Source organism: Tachyglossus aculeatus, chromosome 27 (assembly GCF_015852505.1).
Source record: "Tachyglossus aculeatus isolate mTacAcu1 chromosome 27, mTacAcu1.pri, whole genome shotgun sequence".
NCBI classification, from domain to species: domain Eukaryota; kingdom Metazoa; phylum Chordata; class Mammalia; order Monotremata; family Tachyglossidae; genus Tachyglossus; species Tachyglossus aculeatus.
Genome location: NC_052092.1, coordinates 2,720,946 through 2,739,554, shown reverse-complemented (window position 1 = coordinate 2,739,554; position 18,609 = coordinate 2,720,946). Strand labels below are relative to the sequence as shown.

Sequence of the window (18,609 nt, the reverse complement as noted above, 5' to 3'; positions counted from 1 at the left end):
AAGAAATGAGAGCTTCCTTTGGCCGCATTCCACCAGGCAAAGAATTGCTAAATAGCTGGATTACTGTCCATAAAGCCACATTAGCTACTTGGAGGCCTTTAAATAAATTGAACTTCTGGGCCAGAAGAGGGCTAGTGGCTCCCTCTACTGGACCCAGTGGGGTGAAGGCCTTCGTCCCTCTTCCAAGATTCCCCTCCCTGATCAATCAATCAATCAATCGTATTTATTGAGCGCTTACTGTGTGCAGAGCACTGTACTAAGCGCTTGGGAAGTACAAGTTGGCAACATATAGAGACAGTCCCTACCTGCTAGAGAGGGGAGATTCTCTCAGCTCGCCACCTAATCTTGCTTCTCTCCTAATATCCCCCAGCCTTCACTCTTCGCTCCTCAAACATCAAACCGCTCGTTATACCTCAATCATCAGAGAAGCAGCCTGGCGTCGTGACTAGAGCAAGGACCCGGGAATCAGAAGGTCATGGGTTCTAATCCTGCCTCTGCCACTGTTGTGCTGTGCGATCTTGGGTAAGTCACTTCACTTCTCTGGGCCTCAGTTACCTCATCTGTAAAATGGGGATTGAAAGTGTGAATCCCATGTGGGACAGGGACTGTGTCCAACCAGATTTGCTTGTATCCATCCCAGCATTTAGTACAATGCCTGGCACATGGTAAGCACTTAACAAATAGCATAGTTATTATTATTATCATCATCAATGGTCTTTATTGAGCACTTACTATGTGCAGAGCACTGTACTAATCGCTTGAGAGAGTTCTCTTCAACAGAGTTGGCAGACACGTTCCCTGCCCACAAGGAGCTTACAGTCTAGAGAGGGAGGCAGACATTAAAATAAATATCTGATAATATTAAATACATGTATAGGGGTGCTGTGAGGTTGTGGGTGGGGCGATTTCAGAACCAGCAGAAGCAGCATGGCCTAGTGGCAAGAGCACGGGCTTGGGAATCAAAGGACATGGGTTCTAATCCTGGCTCCGCCACTAGTCTGCTGTGTGATCTTGGAGAAGAGAAGGACAAGAAGGAGAAAAAAGAGGAGGAAGAGGGGAAGGAAGAGGAGGAGAAAGAGGAGGAGGAAGAGGGGAGGGAAGAGGAGGAAGACAAGAAGGAGAAAAAGGAGGAAGAAGAGGAGAAAAAGGAGGAGGCACTTCTCTGTGCCTCAGTTACTTCATCTGGAAAATGGGGATTATTAGTGTGAAATGGGACTGGGCTAACCTTTGCCCTTGCTGAGTTTTTTTTACATTTTAATTAATGATCCAAGCTTGCTTTTCCTTTTTCTAGAGAAAAACAAGTATACTTGCCCTTTATAAGTGAAGGACCAAAGGTTACGTGCAAATTCTTATCAGCTAAATGAAATTGCACAAAACTACACTGTAAATGTTGCCTCACAGCTATTGACCTTCTGGCTTGACAAAATAAATGCCTTACTTTTTATGAAGCATACCAGCAATTAAGTTGTTAAACCTGCAGCATCCAACTCTATGTTTAAGGAATACTCCACTGACCGTCTATATTTAGTGGATGTTAAATGATGTGCTGTCTCCTTAAATTGAATTGGCTTTTCATCTGTGAACTGTTAAGGGAGAATTCATACTGGTCTGAAAAGGACTGTTTATGTAGAGTAGCAGTAATTCAAACTGTAATGTCTTCACCTATTTCTTTGCCTATTTACCTATTCAAGCTCTGTCCCCTTTGAGTCAGTGGAAAAGGCTTTGGAAACCAAGTTCCAACTCTCCATCGTCATCTTCAAAAAATGGCATTTATTGAGCGCCTCCTATCTCCGAGCACACAAGCCAAGGAAATGAATTGATCCTTCAGGGAATTTCTCATCTATTGGAACAAGGGGGCAGTTAAAGGCAAGCAGGGATGGGACTGAGGAGAAGGGAGGGAGAGCGAGGGATGGATGGGGATACAAAATAAACAACTGGCATCTGAAGAAGAAGGCCAATGAGAAGGTTGCCACTCAGATCCTCATTTGAGCACAAGGCCTAGGCCACCGGCCCTAAACAGGTCTGATCTTCATCTCCGAGAACTTGTAAGAGTAACGGTACCCTTTCCCGGAGGACCAGTTGATGCCGTCACCGTAGCTCGAGTGAGATCCAGGGAGGTACAGCCCGTTCAGGTTGGATTTGAGGCAATTTCCAAACCACCAGGCCCCTTTGTAAGTCTCAGCGCAGTTAGAGCTGAATTCGTCATTGTCCCGATCTCTGGTGGAGAACGGCTTGCCGTTGTGCTTGACCAGAGAGTCTCCTGCAGGGAAGTGGGTCACTGGGTACAGCTTTTAGGGTTTCAGATATCTCAAGCTGGAGGGTGCCAGTTCCCTTCCTGACCTTCGAGCCCCAAATTAGTTGCCAAAGAGCCCAGGAGCTAAAATGACTACCATCAACCTCACCCATGGTCCAGCCCCTGGGAGCAATCAAACAATTAATCAGTGGTATTTATTGAGTCCTTACTGTATGCAGAGTGCTGTACTAAGTGCTTGGGAGAGTACAATAAAACAGAGTTGGTATACATGTTCCCTGCCCACAACGAGTTTACAATCTAGAGAGAACAAGACAGGAATCTCCATCCCCAACCAGATAGGGATGAGCAGAGGGAAGAGAACTTTGTGTCCTCATTGGCTGGTTGATTCTCCCTCCGCGGGGGTGCCCATGCCCACATGTTACCTGCGGTGCCATCCTCAAACTCTCCCACGGTCAACTTGTAGTTGTCCGACTCTCCCGCCACCTTGAAGGATCGGTAGTTGGCAAAGTAATGGATGTTGTCAAAGTCCCTGAGGTCGACGCGGAGTTCATTGTTCCCTGAAAAGAGTATGAGAAAGAGTGTCTGGGAATCCCCATTTCCTGGCCAGGAGTAGAGAAGGGCCAATGTCTGTCCTTCGCCCTTAATCCTCGGACTGCAGTTTCCTCTCTGTCCAGGCTGAAGCCTTCCAAGAGGGAACATTCTGGGGGTGGGGGGAAGAGTGACAGCAGTTGTCATATCCGGGCACATTGAGTCACCCCTAATTAAGGGGAGAGATGCCCTGGGGGAGAAGCTGAATAGAGCTGGTTGGGTCAGAGACAGTTCCACCATCCACATGGGCCTCCCCTCTCCCTCTCATTTCCCTCAGCTGTGCCTATTCTATGTGCCCAGTGTCTGACTACAGGCCATTTCCTGTAGTCGCCCCAAGCATGTGACCACTAGGCCACTGACCAGGCCTGGGCCGGGCCTTGAGATTCAGGTGAAATCCGTCCCTCCGGGGTCTCCAACCAGTCCAGCAAATCCTCACCCATTCCTGACTCTTTTGGGTTCTACCTAGACCCTACCCACTGGGCCTGGGGTCTGGCTATGACCCCATCTCTTGGGGATCCTGAGGAAAGAGGGATGGCTCTGATGCCACAGCTGGACTGGATTCAACCCCTGCTTGGGAGATTCAGTGGGACGAAACCCTTCTGGGGACAGGACCTGGAGAGGCTGGTCCAGTTTGGGGCATCTTCTCTCTGTGACCCCTAGACTGGTGGGGTCCAGCCCTGCCCGGCAGCCCAGAGAAGAAGTGCCCGAGCCCCAGACGGGGCTGAGAGCTGGGGAAGTGGTCTGTACTCTGAGCAGTCAGGCAGTGGATGTTGTCATTGCCCAGCCAGAAGCTGGTCAGCTGGCTGCCAAAGCCTTTCTTGTAGGTCACCCAATCCCGGTAGAAGTTCACGGAGCCATCCACCCGTCTCTGAAACACCTGCGGAGAGGGAGATTGGGGTTGGGTGAGAAGCAGAGGGTGGCAGGGATGAACAGCTCTGTGCTGGCAGAGCTGAGCTCCCCTCCCAGCTGGATGGGTGCCTGAGGACCCCAGGTGAGCTGGCTGTGACCCAAGGCCCCATGCTGGCCCTGTCCGGCCAGGTGGGCTGGTGCTGCCTGCTTGGGGCCCTGAGCTCTACTGACCGTCCAGCCACCACTGTCAGTGTCCATGTCACACAGCATGGTCAGAGGCCTGCAGCCGATGGGGTGGATGGTGTACCAGCCACTCAGCAGTATGCCCTTGGCCTGCAGCTCCTGGCAGTTTCTGGCTCCTGTGCACACATGAGGGGCAAGAGGGCAGCGGGGGTGGGAGCGGGGTCTGAGTCAGCGAGCCTGTGGGCCCTGGCTGGGGTTTGGGGGACAGAACCGAGGAATGGGAAGTCGGGAGAGGGTATCTGGGTTCCAGCAGCCCCTCCTATGAACACCTTTCCAGACTGGTTGGTGCCACGGGGGTCTGTGACCAGCCGAGAGAATCATATCTAGACAGAAAGTGGGTCTACCTGAGTCCCAGATCCTGAACTGAGTAAAAACAGGGCTTTCAGCTCCCCAGGGCTCCCTGCCAATGGGAGGGAAATCCCATTCCCATGGGGCTGGGAAATGGCCAGGAGGGAGGGGGAGAAGGAAGGAGGAGGGGGCAGAGGCCAGTGAATGTCCAAAACCCCAATCCCTCCCTGGGTAGTAGGGAGACCCAGCCCAGGCCCCGGCCAGGTCAGAGAGCCGAAGCCACTCACCTTTCTGAGCCAGGAGACTGTCCAGGTCTTCCTTATCTTGGAATGAAAAGACAGGGAATGTCGAGGCGGGGAGTGAGATCCTAGGAGCCCTGTGTCTGCTCCTTTCAGTGTTAATTAAACCAGGCTCCACAGGAGGCCCCACAGGAACCTCTCCAGGCTCCCCCTCCTTTCTCTCACTCCCCATCTCTGCCTCTCTCCCTCCTTTGCCCTCTCCGGCTCCATCCACTCTTCTCCCACACTGATCTGCCCTGGGCTGGACAGGGAAGAGGAACCTATTGCCTGCCACTTCTTACGATCAATGGACTCCAAACTGTGTATTGGCCACTGCGGGCCCATGTCCAAGTGCAGGGAGGGCTGTGCTCCCCAGAGCAGCTCAGGGGTCACTGGCTTCCCTGGCTACCGGTCCAATGGACCTGGCAGGTGCCCCCAAACCACAGAAAGCAATGGGGGACCTGATGGGGCACTGCAGCTTTGGGGCAGCTCAGTTACTCCAGGGGTCTGCTTCACCCTCAGGCTCGTTGTCTGTGGATTTGGTTATTTCTCCATCCCCGAAATTTCCTCCTGCCCATGCTAGGCAGCCTCTGGTCAGGAGGGGAAGAGACAGACATCATCACCCCTAGCCTGGACCCAGGGACCCATCCGAGCATAGCCTGATTGACCCCAAATCGGGGAAGAACTGGGCTGCAGGTTGTCCTCACACCATCGCCCAGGCCTCGGGCCTGTGGGTGTTCTCACCGAGCATAGCAGATGTCCCGGGATCTCCTTTCTCCCCTAAAGGAGAGAAGGTAGTTTCAGGTCTTGGAGCCATCTTTTTGCAAGATGCCCTCGGAAGAAACAGTCACCACTTAGGTCCAAATTCACTTTCCTGAGTTGTGACTGACAGCTCTGAGCCCTCCACCAAAATCTGTAGTTTGGATCACTTTTCCCTTAGGAATTACCTTGCATTTGCTTACCCTGAAACTCAGTGACTTCCTTTCTGCCTTTGTACACCAATAAGTTACAAGCTTTTATAAAGACCTCTACAGTTTCCCCTCTGAATTCTTTCAGAATCTTTATGTGCTGGTTTTGATGGAAGTTTTTATCTAACTGATTAACTTGTTCCAAATTCTCCCAATGTGTTCATCACAATTTTATCTTGTTCCTTCGAAAGTTTGGCTAGAAAAAAACTGATTTAGCTGTGGGAAACACTGATATGCTCAGAAAAAAAGTTTCAGATTGAGCCCCTTGGTTATTGCATTTTTGTGCTCAAGGGCCTCTTTTATGTTATAATCCTCATGGGAACTTTCCCTTTCCCACTACTGCTATATTAAAATAATCTTTTTTATTAGTTTTAGAACCACTGGCCAGATACTTCTCCTATTTATTTTGAGCTTAACCAATTTCCTGTTGGCACCTGACTGTTGCCCTGTTAACACCAAGATATTATATATTTTAAAATGCTGTATTTCCTGTATTTTATTTTGCCTGCAACCAGGGCAGGATAACTAAGGTCCCTTTGACCTTTTTCTATGATACAATGTTTTGAAACAATCTCCAGGCTCTTGAGAGACAACTTGCTTTCTGAGCTCTTCATTTCAAACTTTTCCTGAAGTCTGCATTTTATCATAGTTCCCTTTTCTAAAATTGAATATCCTTTTGTTGTACATATGGGCCTCCTTTCCCACTAAGTGTGTTCGAGTTAATTGTGTGGCAGGCATTGTTTCAGGGTGACCTTTCCACATATTCTTCCCACACCAGGTCCTGCCCTCTTCTCACAATTCAGTCAGGTTTATTATCTTTCCCGGTGGAGGATAGAATTAGTCATTCCCCAAAACTGGCATTGTTGCCCATTGAAAATCCTCTCTGTTTCAGTGGGCAGGCAGAGCTGTGCTGCAGGATGAAGATGCTGCTGAGGGTGAATGTTGTGGAGAGGCGATCTCTCCCTAGTTCAGGAAGAACCAAGATGAGCCCCTAGCATTCCCTTAGGACACGAAGCTGCCGGATCCATAATCAGACATCTCTCCCTCCCTCCTCCATTGAGGCCCCCTCTGCTTCCTCCTCCTGCCCATAGCATCTCTGGGAATGATGTTGCTGGGATCTGCCTGCCTGCAGGTGGTAGATGAGAAGGAATTCCCCTCTCTTACCTTTGATGCCGGCTGGTCCCACCTTCCCAGGGAGGCCCCGAGAACCACTTTCTCCTACGACCACAAAAGAGCGAGACTCAGGAGGGCTTGGGGTGGACACCAGACCATCCCCTAGATGGGGACACAGAGGATACAACTGAACAGGAAGCCAGGAACGGGACCAGCCTCAGTGAGCCGAGTTGGAGGGGAGGCCTCTGCTCCGCCTGATGGAAACAGACTAACCGCACAGATGGCATAAGGCCAGAGAGGTGCTCGGAAACCAGCTTCTCCTCCCCAGGGCCTTCAGTGATGGATCTCCCAATAGAATCCATCTTTCTTTCCTCCTCTGTGGCCACCTCTGGATCCTCCCCGTGGACATGGGGGCACGCACCTCTGAGTCCAGCTGTCCCGGGTTCCCCTTTGAGGCCGGAAGGTCCAGGAAGTCCAGGGCAGCCTCGGAGGATGCTGAGTCTGTCGGAATCCCCAACACCCACGACCTTCACCTCTGCAGATCCAAGGAGCAAGAACAAAGTTCCAAGCATTGACCCCACGAGGAGCTGCCAACAAATGGGCTGGATTTTCCTCCCAACACCCTGGGTTCTTCCTCCACCTCCCACCCCTTCTTCTGCCCTGTTTCCAGGCGCTACAGACCAGCCCCTCTCCACGGAGGAAAAAGAAAGAAGCTAATAGGAATCAGCCTCAAACTCAGGAGTAGAAGCTTCCAGACTATCTCCAGAGCCTAAGTGTCGCCCAACTGCCTCTCCCATTCGCTGCTGCGGTGGAGGCGTCCTGAACTGCAAAGACCTGTTTCCAGCTCTGGTGGCAGTTCCACGCAAGAGCCCAGGGCCAGACCAGCTGGATGTTGTGAGGGCCTCACAAGTCCAGGCAAGCAGCCTGACCACCCCATCCGAGGCCAAGGGTCAGACCAGCTGGACATTGTGAGGTCCTTACAAGTCCAGGGCAAGAAGCCCCACCACTTTATCAGTGGCTCAGGGCCCCTTGGATCACCCTTATAAGATGGATGTTGGCAGAGCCCTTTGGCTTAATTGTTTGATTACTTATTTAGGGTATGTACTAAGCACTTACTATGTGCCAAGCACTGTTCTAAGTCCTGGGACGGGTTCAAGATAATCAGGTTGGAAAAAGCCCCTGTCCCACATGGGGCTCACAGTCTAAGTGGGAGGGGAAAGTTACCGGCTCTCCCATCCACCAGGCCCCCTGGGAAAGTCCAAGCCCCTCACTGTGGAACCCCTACCATCAGTGCACCCCATTCTGACATGGATAAGAGGGGCTTCCCCTCTCAAGTCTGTCAGTGCACATGGCACAAGGTTGACAGGTTTAAAAGAAGGAATGTAACAAGGTCACTTTGTGGAGGAAAAGGAGGGCCCCAATGGAGTCCCCCGGACCTACAGACCAGTCGGCTGTACCCACCTGGACACGTGCTCTCAGCCTCGGCCCAAGAGATGGAGGTGGCCACCCAGACGGCGGCAAGCAGGGCTTGCTGAGCTGTGTTCCCCATGCCTGGCATCGATCCTGAGCTGGCAGTTGCCACGGTCTTCCCACTGGATCCTCTAAGCCTTCCTGCCCCTGGGGGGGCTGGAGTTTATCTAGAAATTCCTGCCCAAATCCCCACCTCCTTGGTTTCAGTCCCACCCCTCCATCCGGTCCCAAACCAGCTATTTCCCCAGAGATGGAGAGTGGGGGTGGATGGTGGGCGTACATTCTCAGCTTGGGGATCCAAATCATAAGAGACTCCATGGAGTTGGAAGGAGCCAGGTTTTAATTCTGGCTCTGACATTTGCTGTGTGACCATGGGCAAGTCACTTCACTTCTCTAGGCCTCAGTTATCCCACCTGTAAAATAGAGGCTTAAGACGGTGAGCCCCACATGGGACAGGGACTGTGTCCAACCCGATTTTGTTATAACCACCCCAGCGCTTGGTACAGTTCCTGGCACATAGTAAATGCTTAACAAATACCACAATTAGTATTATTCATTCATTCATTCATTCAATCGTATTTATTGAGTGCTTACTGTGTGCAGAGCACTGTACTAAGCGCTTGGGAAGTGCAAGTTGGCAACATATAGAGGCGGTCCCTACCCAACAACGGGCTCACAGTCTAGAAGGGGGAGACAGACAACAAAACAAAACATGTGGACAGGTGTCAAGTCGTCAGAACAAATAGAATTAAAGCTAAATGCATGCCATTAACAAAATAAATAGAATAGTAAATATGTACAAGTAAAATAAATAGAGTAATAAATCTGTACAAACATATATACAGGTGCTGTGGGGAGGGGAAGGAGGTAAGGGAGGGGGGATGGGGAGGAGGAGAGGAAAAAGGGGGCTCAGTCTGGGAAGGCCTCCTGGAGGAGGTGAGCTATTGCTACCTGGATCAGTGACATTTGTCAATCCTGGCTCATCCCCAGTGGACATGGCGGAAACCCTGAGCAAGAGGGTATTGGGCCTAGATTGTACCTCCCTGGCACCACACAATCAAGAAAGGAGCCACTCTCTTCAGATGAAACTTTTGTGAGAACAAGAAACAATAGAAGACAGCACCAGATGCTGAAAATGTTAAGAATGTGTGCAAGATAATAACTGTGGTATTTGTTAAGTGCTTACTATGTGCCAGGCACTGTAGTAAGCGCTGGGGTGGATATATGTATATCAGAATGGACAGAGTCCCTGTCCCACATGGGGCTCACACTCTTAATCCCCATTTTACAGTTGTGGTAACTGAGGCCCAGAAAAGTGAAGTGACTTGCCCAGGGTCACCCAGCAGACAAGTGACTGATCCAGGATTAGAACCAAAGTTCTTTTGACTCGTAAGTGCCTGGCACATAGTAAGTGCTTAACAAATATCATTATTATTATTATTATTACTCTATCCACTAGGCCACACTGCTTCTCAAGATGTGGTTGGGACTGTGGGTTTTGCATTGTCCTTTTCAACCACTCTTAGTGAATTTCATCAGCAGTGATTGATCGATTGACTGGTGTCTCCAGATAGAAAGGACAACTGTAGAACTACTGAGTTTATAGCACTATATGCTTACGAATGCATCGCAAAAGTAAGGCACCCATTCCCTGTTTTTTCGGAGAAGCATCATGGCTTGGTAGTCAGAGAACCTGAGTTCTACTCCCGGCTCCGCCACTTGTCAGCTGTGTGACCTTGGGAAAGCCACTTCACTTCTCTGGGCCTCAGTTACCTCATCTATAAAATGGGGATTAAGGCTGTGAGCTCTATGTGGAATGGGGACTGTGTCTGTCCTGATTATCTTCTATCTACCCCAGTGCTTAGTTCAGTGTCTGGCACATAGAAAGCACTTAACAAATATCATCATCATTTACTGCCTAATGAGGGAAGACCGATAAAAAATATTTCACAAATATTGGTCATTGTTCTTCCCGAAATTCCTCTCCCTTCAGGGAAAGATTGGGTGCCAGAGCTGAGAAGTGGGGGAAGAGTGGTGAGGGTTTCAGGTTTCGTGAGAGGTTGGACTCCATGATACAGGAACAAGAAAGCTTATCCTCCTGGCCAGTTCGTATGACTACAGGCTGGGCCTTGATCTCTGGTTCTTCCTCATCTTCCAGCTCCTGTTGGAAAATTCTAACCCAGGAATGCTCCTGCTGCTGGTGGCTGTGTAATAGAGCCAGGCATTGGTTCCTGGTGGGATTTTTGGAAGAAAATGTGACAAGAATGAAGTCCAAGCCCTTTCCGTCGGAAGGAGGAGAATAGCCAGGCCTGTGACACATGCTCAGAATCTTAAAATGACCCTTGCCCTGTTTGCTCACACTCTCTTCCCCTTTCCAACTCTCACCACTTCTTCTTCTTATCCACCTTTACTCCCACTTTGTTCCTGAACTTGCACAACTGAGTCCCTTTCTGGGTAACTTAATCGTGCCTTCTGCTTTTCTCAGCTCACACTGATCCACCCCCAAATTACCACACACACACTCACGCACTCAAGTGCTATAACACATAGCCATACCAGCACAGGGAACAAACATTCAAAAACACACACACAAAGACAACCCACAAGCTCACAACCACCCAGACCTATCCAACAACACACCCACACAGAAACCCACAACGACAACCATAGGAAGCAGTGTGAAAGAGCATGGGCCTGGAGTCACTTGCCTGTGTAACCTTAGGCAAGTCCCTTCAGTTCTCTGTGTCTCAGTTACCTCATCCGTAAAATGGGGATTAAGACCATGAGTCCCATGTGGGACAGGGACTGTGCCCAACCTGATTAGCTTGTATCTTTTTCAGAGTTTAGTACAGTGCCTGACACATATTAAGCTCTTAGCGAATACCATTAAATACCACAGAGAAGCAGAGTGGCTTGGGATTGGAAGGAGGGGCGGGGCTGAGATGAAGAGGGCGGGGATTCAGACAGTAATTTCTAGATAAACTCCAGCCCCCCAGGGTAGGAAGGTGGAGAGGACCCAGAGGGAAGGCCGTGGCAGTTGCCAACCCAGGACCAGTGCCAGGCATGGGGAATGCTGCTCAGCAAGCCCTGCTCGCTGCCCTCTGGGTGACCAGCACCATCGCTCGGGCTGAAGTCGAGAGCAAGTGTCCAGGTGGGTGAGGCCCACTAGTCTGTAGGACCACTGCCTACCAGCTGGATGATCTTGGGCAAGTCACTTGACTTCTCTGTGCCTCAATTTCCTCAACTGCCAAATGGGGATTCAGTATCTGTTCTCTCTCCTCCTGAGATGATGAGCCCCATATGGGACAGGGACTGTGTCCTACCTGACTAACTTTGTATCTATGTTAGCGCTTAGGACAGTGCTTGACACATAGTAAATGTTTAATAAATACCATTAAAAAAAGATATCGCACCATGGGCACCAGTGATGGGTACCAATAGATATACTGGTGGCTAATAATAATAATAATAATGGTATTTGTTAAACACTTACTATGTGCAAAGCACTGTTCTAAGCACTGGGGAGGTTACAAGGTTGTCCCACAGGGGGCTTACAGTTTTAATCCCCTTTTTCCAGACGAGGTAACTGAGGCCCAGAGAAGTTAAGTGACTTGCCCAAAGTCACAGAGCTGACAGTTGGCAGAGCTAGGATTTGAACCCATGACCTCTGACTCCAAAGGGAGCCCTACCCACCTGTTTTGGGCTGAGGTACACCTATCATTATTTTATGGTATTCGTTAAGCCTTACTATGTGCCAGGCACTGTACAAACTGCTGGAGTGGATACAAGATAATCAGGTTGGACACAGTCCATGTCCCACTTGGGGCTCACAGTCTTAATCCCCATTTTAGAGATGAAGAAACTGAGTGACAGAGAAGTGGAATGACTGGCCCAACAAGTGACAGAGTCAGAACCAGTGGGAGGGCTGGAGGATGGAGAGGAAGGTAACCTTGGAAGCAAAGATCCCATCAACATCCATAAGGGCAATACCAAGAGACCCTGGGTGTTGGGGCTGCTTGCGGTGGACTTGTAAGGATCTCACAACATCCTGGGCTCCTGCATAGAGCTTCCACCAGAGCTGGAAACAGTTCTTTGCAGTTCAGGCCTCCTCCACCACAGCAGGGGATGGGAGAGGCGGCTGGACAACCCTTTGGCTCTGGAGATAGTCTGGAAGCTTCTACAGTGCTTCAAACAGTGTTTTGCACATAGTAAGCACTTAACAAATGCCATCATCATTATTATTATTATTACTCCCAAGGCTAGGGCTGATCTCTATTAACTTCTTTCTTTGCCCTCCAGGGAGAGGGGCTGGACCACAGCGGTTGGAAACGGGGCAGAAAAAGGGGTGGGAGGTGGAGAAATAACCCGGGGTGTTGGGGGGCAGATCCAGCCCATTTGTCGGCAGCTCCTCACGGGGTCTCTGGAACTCTGTCCTTGCCTCTTGGATCTGCAGAGGTGACGGTCGTGGGCATTGGGGATTCTGACAGACTCAGCATCCTCCGAGGCTGCCCCGGACTTCCTGGACCCTCTGGCCTCAGAGGGGAACCCGGGCTGGCTGGACTCAGAGGTGCGTACCCATGCCCGCGGGGAGGATCCAGGGGTGGCCACAGGGGAGGAAAGAAAGACGGATTCTGGCAGGAGATCCACCACGGAAGGCCTCTTGAGGAGAAACTGAGGACGCAGCCTGGTGTCCTCTCTGGCCTTATGCCACCTGTGCGTTTGGTCTGTTTCCATCAGGTGGATGGAGGCCCCTCCTCTAACCTGGCTCATGGAATTTTCTGGCTCCCAGTTTGGCTGTATCCGCTCTGTCCCTGTCGGGGTGAGGGAAGGGTCTGGTGTCCTCCCCAAGCCCTCATGAGTCTTCCTCTCTTGTGGTCATAGGCGGGAGTGGTCCTCCGGGTATCCCTGGGAAGGTGGGACCAGCCGGCATCAAAGGTAAGAGAGGGGAATTCCCTCTTGTCTACCACCTGCAGGCAGGCAGATCCCAGCAACATCATTCCCGGAGATGCTGGGGGCGGGAGGAGGAGGCCTGGATGGAGGAGGGAGGGAGAGATGTCACCCAAGAAAGAGATTAAAGATCCAACAGATTCATGTCCTAGGGGAATGTCAGAGGCTCTTCTTGGTTCCTCTCAAACTAGAGAAAGATCATCTCTCCACAACATTCACCCTTCTAGATGTAATTTCACTCTCAGCAGCATCTTCAACCTGAAGCACAGCTCGACCTAACCAGTGAAGCAGAGAGGATTGTCAATGTGCAACATTGCCAATTTTTTGGAACGGCTAATCCTTAGATCCCACTGGAAAAGATACACTACTCGCTTGAATTCTAAGAAGAGGGCAGGACCTGGTGTTTGTGTATGTGAAAGGTTGCCCTGCAACAATGCCTGCCTTACTTGGAAGGGGGGCCCAAATGTACAAGAAAAGGATATTCAATTTTAGAAAAGGGAACTATGATAAAATGCAGACTTGAGGAAAAATTCGAAATGAGTTGTTCAAAAAGCAAGTTGTCTTTCAGAAGCCTGGAGAGTGTTTTAAAACATTCTGTCACAGTAGCAGAATCAAGAAACCTCAGGCAAAGTAAAAAAATCATCGGAGGGGAAAATATTACTTTGTGAATCTAAAACACCCCGGAGACCCTCACAGAAATCCCACAAAAATATCAGGTGTTAACAAGGAAAAAAAGCAAGCTCAAAAGAAAAAGGAGAAGGATCTGGCAAGTGGTGCCAAAGCTAATAAAAAAGATCCTTCAAATATATCAATAGCGGGAAGTTCACAAAGGAATCAGTGTGTTCCGAAAGGATTGAGATGTAGAAGGGGCCCTTGAGGGTGAAAAGTAAGTAAAGGAAGGGCTCAGTGAATTCTCCGGATCACTTTTCTGAACACACTTGGTGTTTCCCACAACGAAATAATTTTTGGTAGCCAACCGTTAGAAGGAGCAAGATCAAATTGTGATAAAAACATGGGAGAATTAGGAGCAAGTTAAGCAGTCTTATGTCAACATTCATCAAGAGCGGAACCTAAACATTCTGAAGGGATTCCAGGAAGAAATACAGAGCACACTTTAAAAGTGTGTAATCTATTGTTGCATATGGCTACCGTACCGAGGGACTGTTCATACTGCAAGCAAAGGTAGAAAGGAAGTTGGTGAGCTTCCTTATTAGCAAATGCCTGGTAGTTCCTGAGGAGAAAAAATTATCCAAACTCTAGTATTTGGTGGAAGGCTCAGAGCTGTCGGTCATGACTCCGGAAAGTGATTTCCATCTCAGGGCATGCTTTAAAAAGAAGGCTCCCAGTCTTTCACACCTTGAAACCAGCTTCTCTCTTCCAGGGGAGAAAGGAGACCCCGGGATGCCAGCTACCTTTGGTGAGAACCTCCACAGACCCGGCTACGGGCGACGGTTTGAGAATGAACTGAAAGACTGCGGGCTGAGCCAACCGGCTCCCAGCCTGCTTCCAACTCTTCCCGCAGCCGGGGCCAGGCCTGGGCCTGGAAATGTCCTTCTGTTGGTGACCTGGGCTGGGCTTGGGGTGACAGTGCCTGTGACTTCCCTTATTAACAGATGGTTTCCTGGCACAGGCAGGAGAAAATCTAGGGGACAAAGAAATAACCAAACTTGGAGGCAAAGGCAACAAGCCGGAGGATAAATTCTTCTCTGAAATGGGGGCTGTTTCTTCAATCGATTACAGGCTATTTGGCCCAAGATATAACTGTAATGATATTTCTTAAACGCTTACTATGTGCTGTTCTAAGTGCTGGGGTAGATACAAGATAATTGGGTTGGGCACAGTCCCTGTCCCACTTGGAGCTCACAGTCTTCATCCTCATTTTACAGATGAGGAAACTGTGGGACAGAGAAGTTGTGACACAGCAGACAAGTGGCAGAGCTGGAATTAGAACACAGATCCTTCTAACTCCCAGGCCCCTGCTCTATCCACTGGACCACAATGCTTCTTAGTTTGGTGAACCAGGGATCATGGTTCTTACGCCATGCCCACACTTCACTGGGCTAGCTTGTCTCAGGTCTTGCTCAGGCTAAATGACTAAATGTGGAAAATTTCAGTGATTGCATGGGGTCTGATTCTCAACCATGGCCTCCTTCGTCCTCTCCTTCCCAGACACAGAAGACCTGGACAATCTCCTGGCTCAGAAGGGTAAGTGGCTGGAACTCATGGGTCAAGCTGAGGCCTGGGCAGGGTTCGGAGTTCAAGATATTCACCGCCCTTGGCCCCCCCCTCCCCTCTTCCCACCTGGCCATTGCCCAGCCCACGGCTGTAATAACAATGGTACTTGTTAAGCCTCACTATGTGCTAAGCACTGTTCTCAGCACTGGGATAAATGCAAGTTAGGTTGGACACAGTCCCGGTCCCACATGGGGCTCCCATTTTTAATCCCATTTTACTGAGGCCCAGAGAAGTGATTTGCCCAAGATTATGGTACTTGTTAAGTGCTTACTATGTGCCTAGCATGGTTCTAAGCAATGGGGTAGATACCAGTCAATCAGGTTGGACACAGTCCCTGTCCCACATGGGGCTCCCAGTCTGAATTCCCATTTTACAGATGAGGTAACTGAGGACCAAAGCAGTTAAGTGACTTGCCCAAGGTCACCCAGCAGACATGGAAAAGCCAGAACTAGAACCCAAGTCCTTCTGAGTCTAGGCCCATGCTCCATTCACTAAGCTATGCTGCTTCGGGCCAGCTCAGTCTGTGCTCATTTTTTTTAATGGCATTTATTAAGCGCTTACTATGTGCAAAGCACTGTTCTAAGCGCTGAGACCCAGGCAGGCCCACCTCCTGGCTGGATATGGGTCTCTGGGCTGTCCAAAGACCCTTGTGGCCCCAGCCAACCTGCAAAGATGTTTGTAAGAGGAGCCATTGGAACCCAGGCTCCCTTTCCCTACCTCCCACTCCTCAGTTCTGCTTCCCGACCTAACCCCACTGCCCTCTCGCCCCTCGTGTGTGCCCAGGAGCCAGAAACTGCTGGGAGCTGCAGGCCAAGGGCACACTGCTGAGTGGCTGGTATACCATCTACCCCGTTGGCTGCGGGCCTCTGACCGTGCTGTGTGACATGGACACCGACGGCGGTGGCTGGACGGTCAGTGGAGCCCGGGGCCCCACACAGGGACTGACCCTCTGGCCGGACACGGCCAGCTCAGGGCCTTGGCTCCCAGCCGGGTGTGCCCGGGCCCCTCAGATACCAATATCTGGTCATCGTTGTCTCCTGGGGAAAGCCTGGGAGGGGAGCTCAGCTCTGCCAGCTCAGAGGTGTTCACTCCTGCCACCCTCTGCCTCTCCCCCGGCCCCCACCTTGCTCTCTGCAGGTGTTCCAGAGACGGGTGGACGGCTCTGTGGATTTCTATCGGGACTGGGCAACCTACAAGAAGGGCTTTGGCAGCCAGCTGGCCGGCTTCTGGCTGGGCAACGACAACATCCACTGCCTGACCGCTCAGAGTACAGACCACCTCCCCAGTTCTCGGCCCCATCTGGGCTCAGACACTTCCTCTCTGGGCTGCCAGACAGGGCTGGAGCCCTCCTGCCAGGGGTCACAGACAGAAGATGCCCCAAGCTGGACCGGCCTCTCCAGCTCCCGTCCCCAGAAGGGTTTCGTCTCACTAAATCCCCCAAGGGGGGGTTGAATTCAGTCCAGCTGTAGCATCAGGGCCATCCCTCTCTCCTCAGGACCCCCGAGAGATGGGGTCATGTCCAGACCTCCGGGCCTGTGGGCAAGGTCTGGGTAGAACCCAGCAGAGTGGGGAATGGGTGGGGATTCACCAGACTGGTTGGAGAGGGATGGGCTGTCTCTGAACCTCAAGACCCTGTTTGACCCTGGTCAGTGACTCATTGATCACATTTTCTGGGTCAACCACAGGAAATGGCTTCCAGGTCAGACACTGGGCACATGGAGCAGGCACAGCTGAGAAAAATGAGAGGGAGAGGAGAGGCCCATATGGATGGTTGCTTTGTCTCTGACCCAACCAGCTCCATTCAGCTCCTCCCCCAGGGCATCGCTCCCCTTAATGAGGGGTGACTCAATGTGCCCTGATATGACAACTGTTGTCACTCTCCCCCACCCCCAGAATGTCCCCTCTTGGCAGGCTTCAGCCTGGACAGAGGGGAAACTGCAGTCCGAGGATTAAGGGCGAAGGACAGATGCTGGCCCTTCTCTACCCCTGGCCAGGAAGTGGGGCTTCCCAGACTCCCTTTCTCATCCTCTTTTCAGGGAACAATGAACTCCGCGTCGACCTCAGGGATTTTGACAACATCCATTACTTTGCCAAGTACCGTTCCTTCGAGCTAGGGGGAGAGACGGACAACTACAGGTTGACCGTGGGAGAGTTCGCGGATGGCGACGCAGGTAACGTTGGGCGTGGGCATGGGTTCCGGCGCTCAGCTATGGGTGGGTTTGGGGATTCTTGTCTTGTTCCCAGAAACTTGGTCATGAGTGCGGGGGTGGTGGGTTCACAGTTTCCCAGCCCCAAGGGGAAGCGGCCTCCATCATGGGCACAACCTTTGACCAAAGACGGGCGTTTCCTTGCAGGGGATTCTCTGAGCTATCACAAGAACAGATCATTCACCACCAGAGATCGGGACAACGATGAATACAGCACCAACTGCGCTGAGGTGTTCAAAGGGGCCTGGTGGTATGGAAGTTGCCACAAATCCAACCTGAACGGGCAGTATTTCCTTGGGTCTCACTCGAGCTACGCTGACGGCATCAACTGGGAGAGTGGTAAAGGGCAGCATTATTCCTACAAACTCTCAGAAATGAAGTTCAGGCCCGTTTAGCCCTGAAGGCCCGAGGATCCTGAATCAAAGAAAATGGCCCGCTAGAGTGTCAGCCCTTTGTGGGCAGGGATCTTGTCGACCAACCCTACCGTGGTCTCCCAAGAGCTTAGTACAGTGCTCTGGGCACAGTTTCCATTCAATAAATACCATTGATTGTTTCATTTATTCATAAGAAATCCCTCTGTAATGGTGGTTCCATGTAGTCACTGTGGAGTAGCTGTTTCTCTGTTTTTATTATTATTATTGTTATTATTATTGTATTTAAGTGCTTACTACGTGTCAAACACGGTTCTAAGCTCTGGGGTAGATAATCAGGTTGAATACAGGCCCTGTTCTGCAAGTCAAAAAGTCATGGATTTTCTGCCACTTGTCTGCTGTGTGATCTGGGGCAAGTCACTTCACTTCTCTGTGCCTCAGTTACCTTATCTGTAAAATGGGGATTAAGACTGTGAGCCCCACGTGGGACAACCTGATCACCTTGTATTCATTCATTCATTCAATCGTATTTATTTTATTTTATTTTGTCAGTATGTTTGGTTTTGTTGTCTGTCTCCCCCTTTTAGACTGTGAGCCCACTGTTGGGTAGAGACCGTCTCTATATGTTGCCAACTTGTACTTCCCAAGCGCTTAGTCCAGTGCTCTGCACACAGTAAGCGCTCAATAAATACGATTGATTGATTGATTGAATGAATAGTAGGGAGGGGGTTTGGTAGGAACCAAAGCGTCGGGTGGCGTTTCCGGGCGGAAGTTCCTGTGGCGGACCGGATGTAGGTG

General features: G+C 50.6%; 2 protein-coding genes across 2 annotated transcripts; one reads left to right on the top strand and one right to left on the bottom strand.

Annotated features, from left to right (window-relative positions):
* Positions 1-1,688: 1,688 nt before the first annotated feature.
* LOC119946551 (ficolin-1-like) lies at positions 1,689-8,130 on the bottom strand. The gene is made up of 7 exons (XM_038767942.1): positions 8,043-8,130; positions 7,003-7,116; positions 6,633-6,686; positions 3,923-4,050; positions 3,590-3,719; positions 2,677-2,811; positions 1,689-2,260 (listed from the first exon to the last, which is right to left on the bottom strand). The coding sequence occupies exons 1-7, from the start codon at positions 8,128-8,130 to the stop codon at positions 2,013-2,015; spliced, it is 897 nt and encodes a 298-aa protein (XP_038623870.1). The 3' UTR covers positions 1,689-2,012.
* Positions 8,131-11,082: 2,952 nt separating this feature from the next.
* On the top strand, positions 11,083-17,947 carry LOC119946546 (ficolin-2-like). Its single transcript, XM_038767935.1, has 9 exons — positions 11,083-11,202; positions 12,505-12,618; positions 12,933-12,986; positions 14,380-14,415; positions 15,168-15,203; positions 16,017-16,144; positions 16,371-16,500; positions 17,270-17,404; positions 17,588-17,947. Exons 1-9 carry the CDS (start codon positions 11,115-11,117, stop codon positions 17,833-17,835), a joined length of 969 nt encoding a protein of 322 aa, XP_038623863.1. The 5' UTR covers positions 11,083-11,114; the 3' UTR covers positions 17,836-17,947.
* Positions 17,948-18,609: the final 662 nt, after the last annotated feature.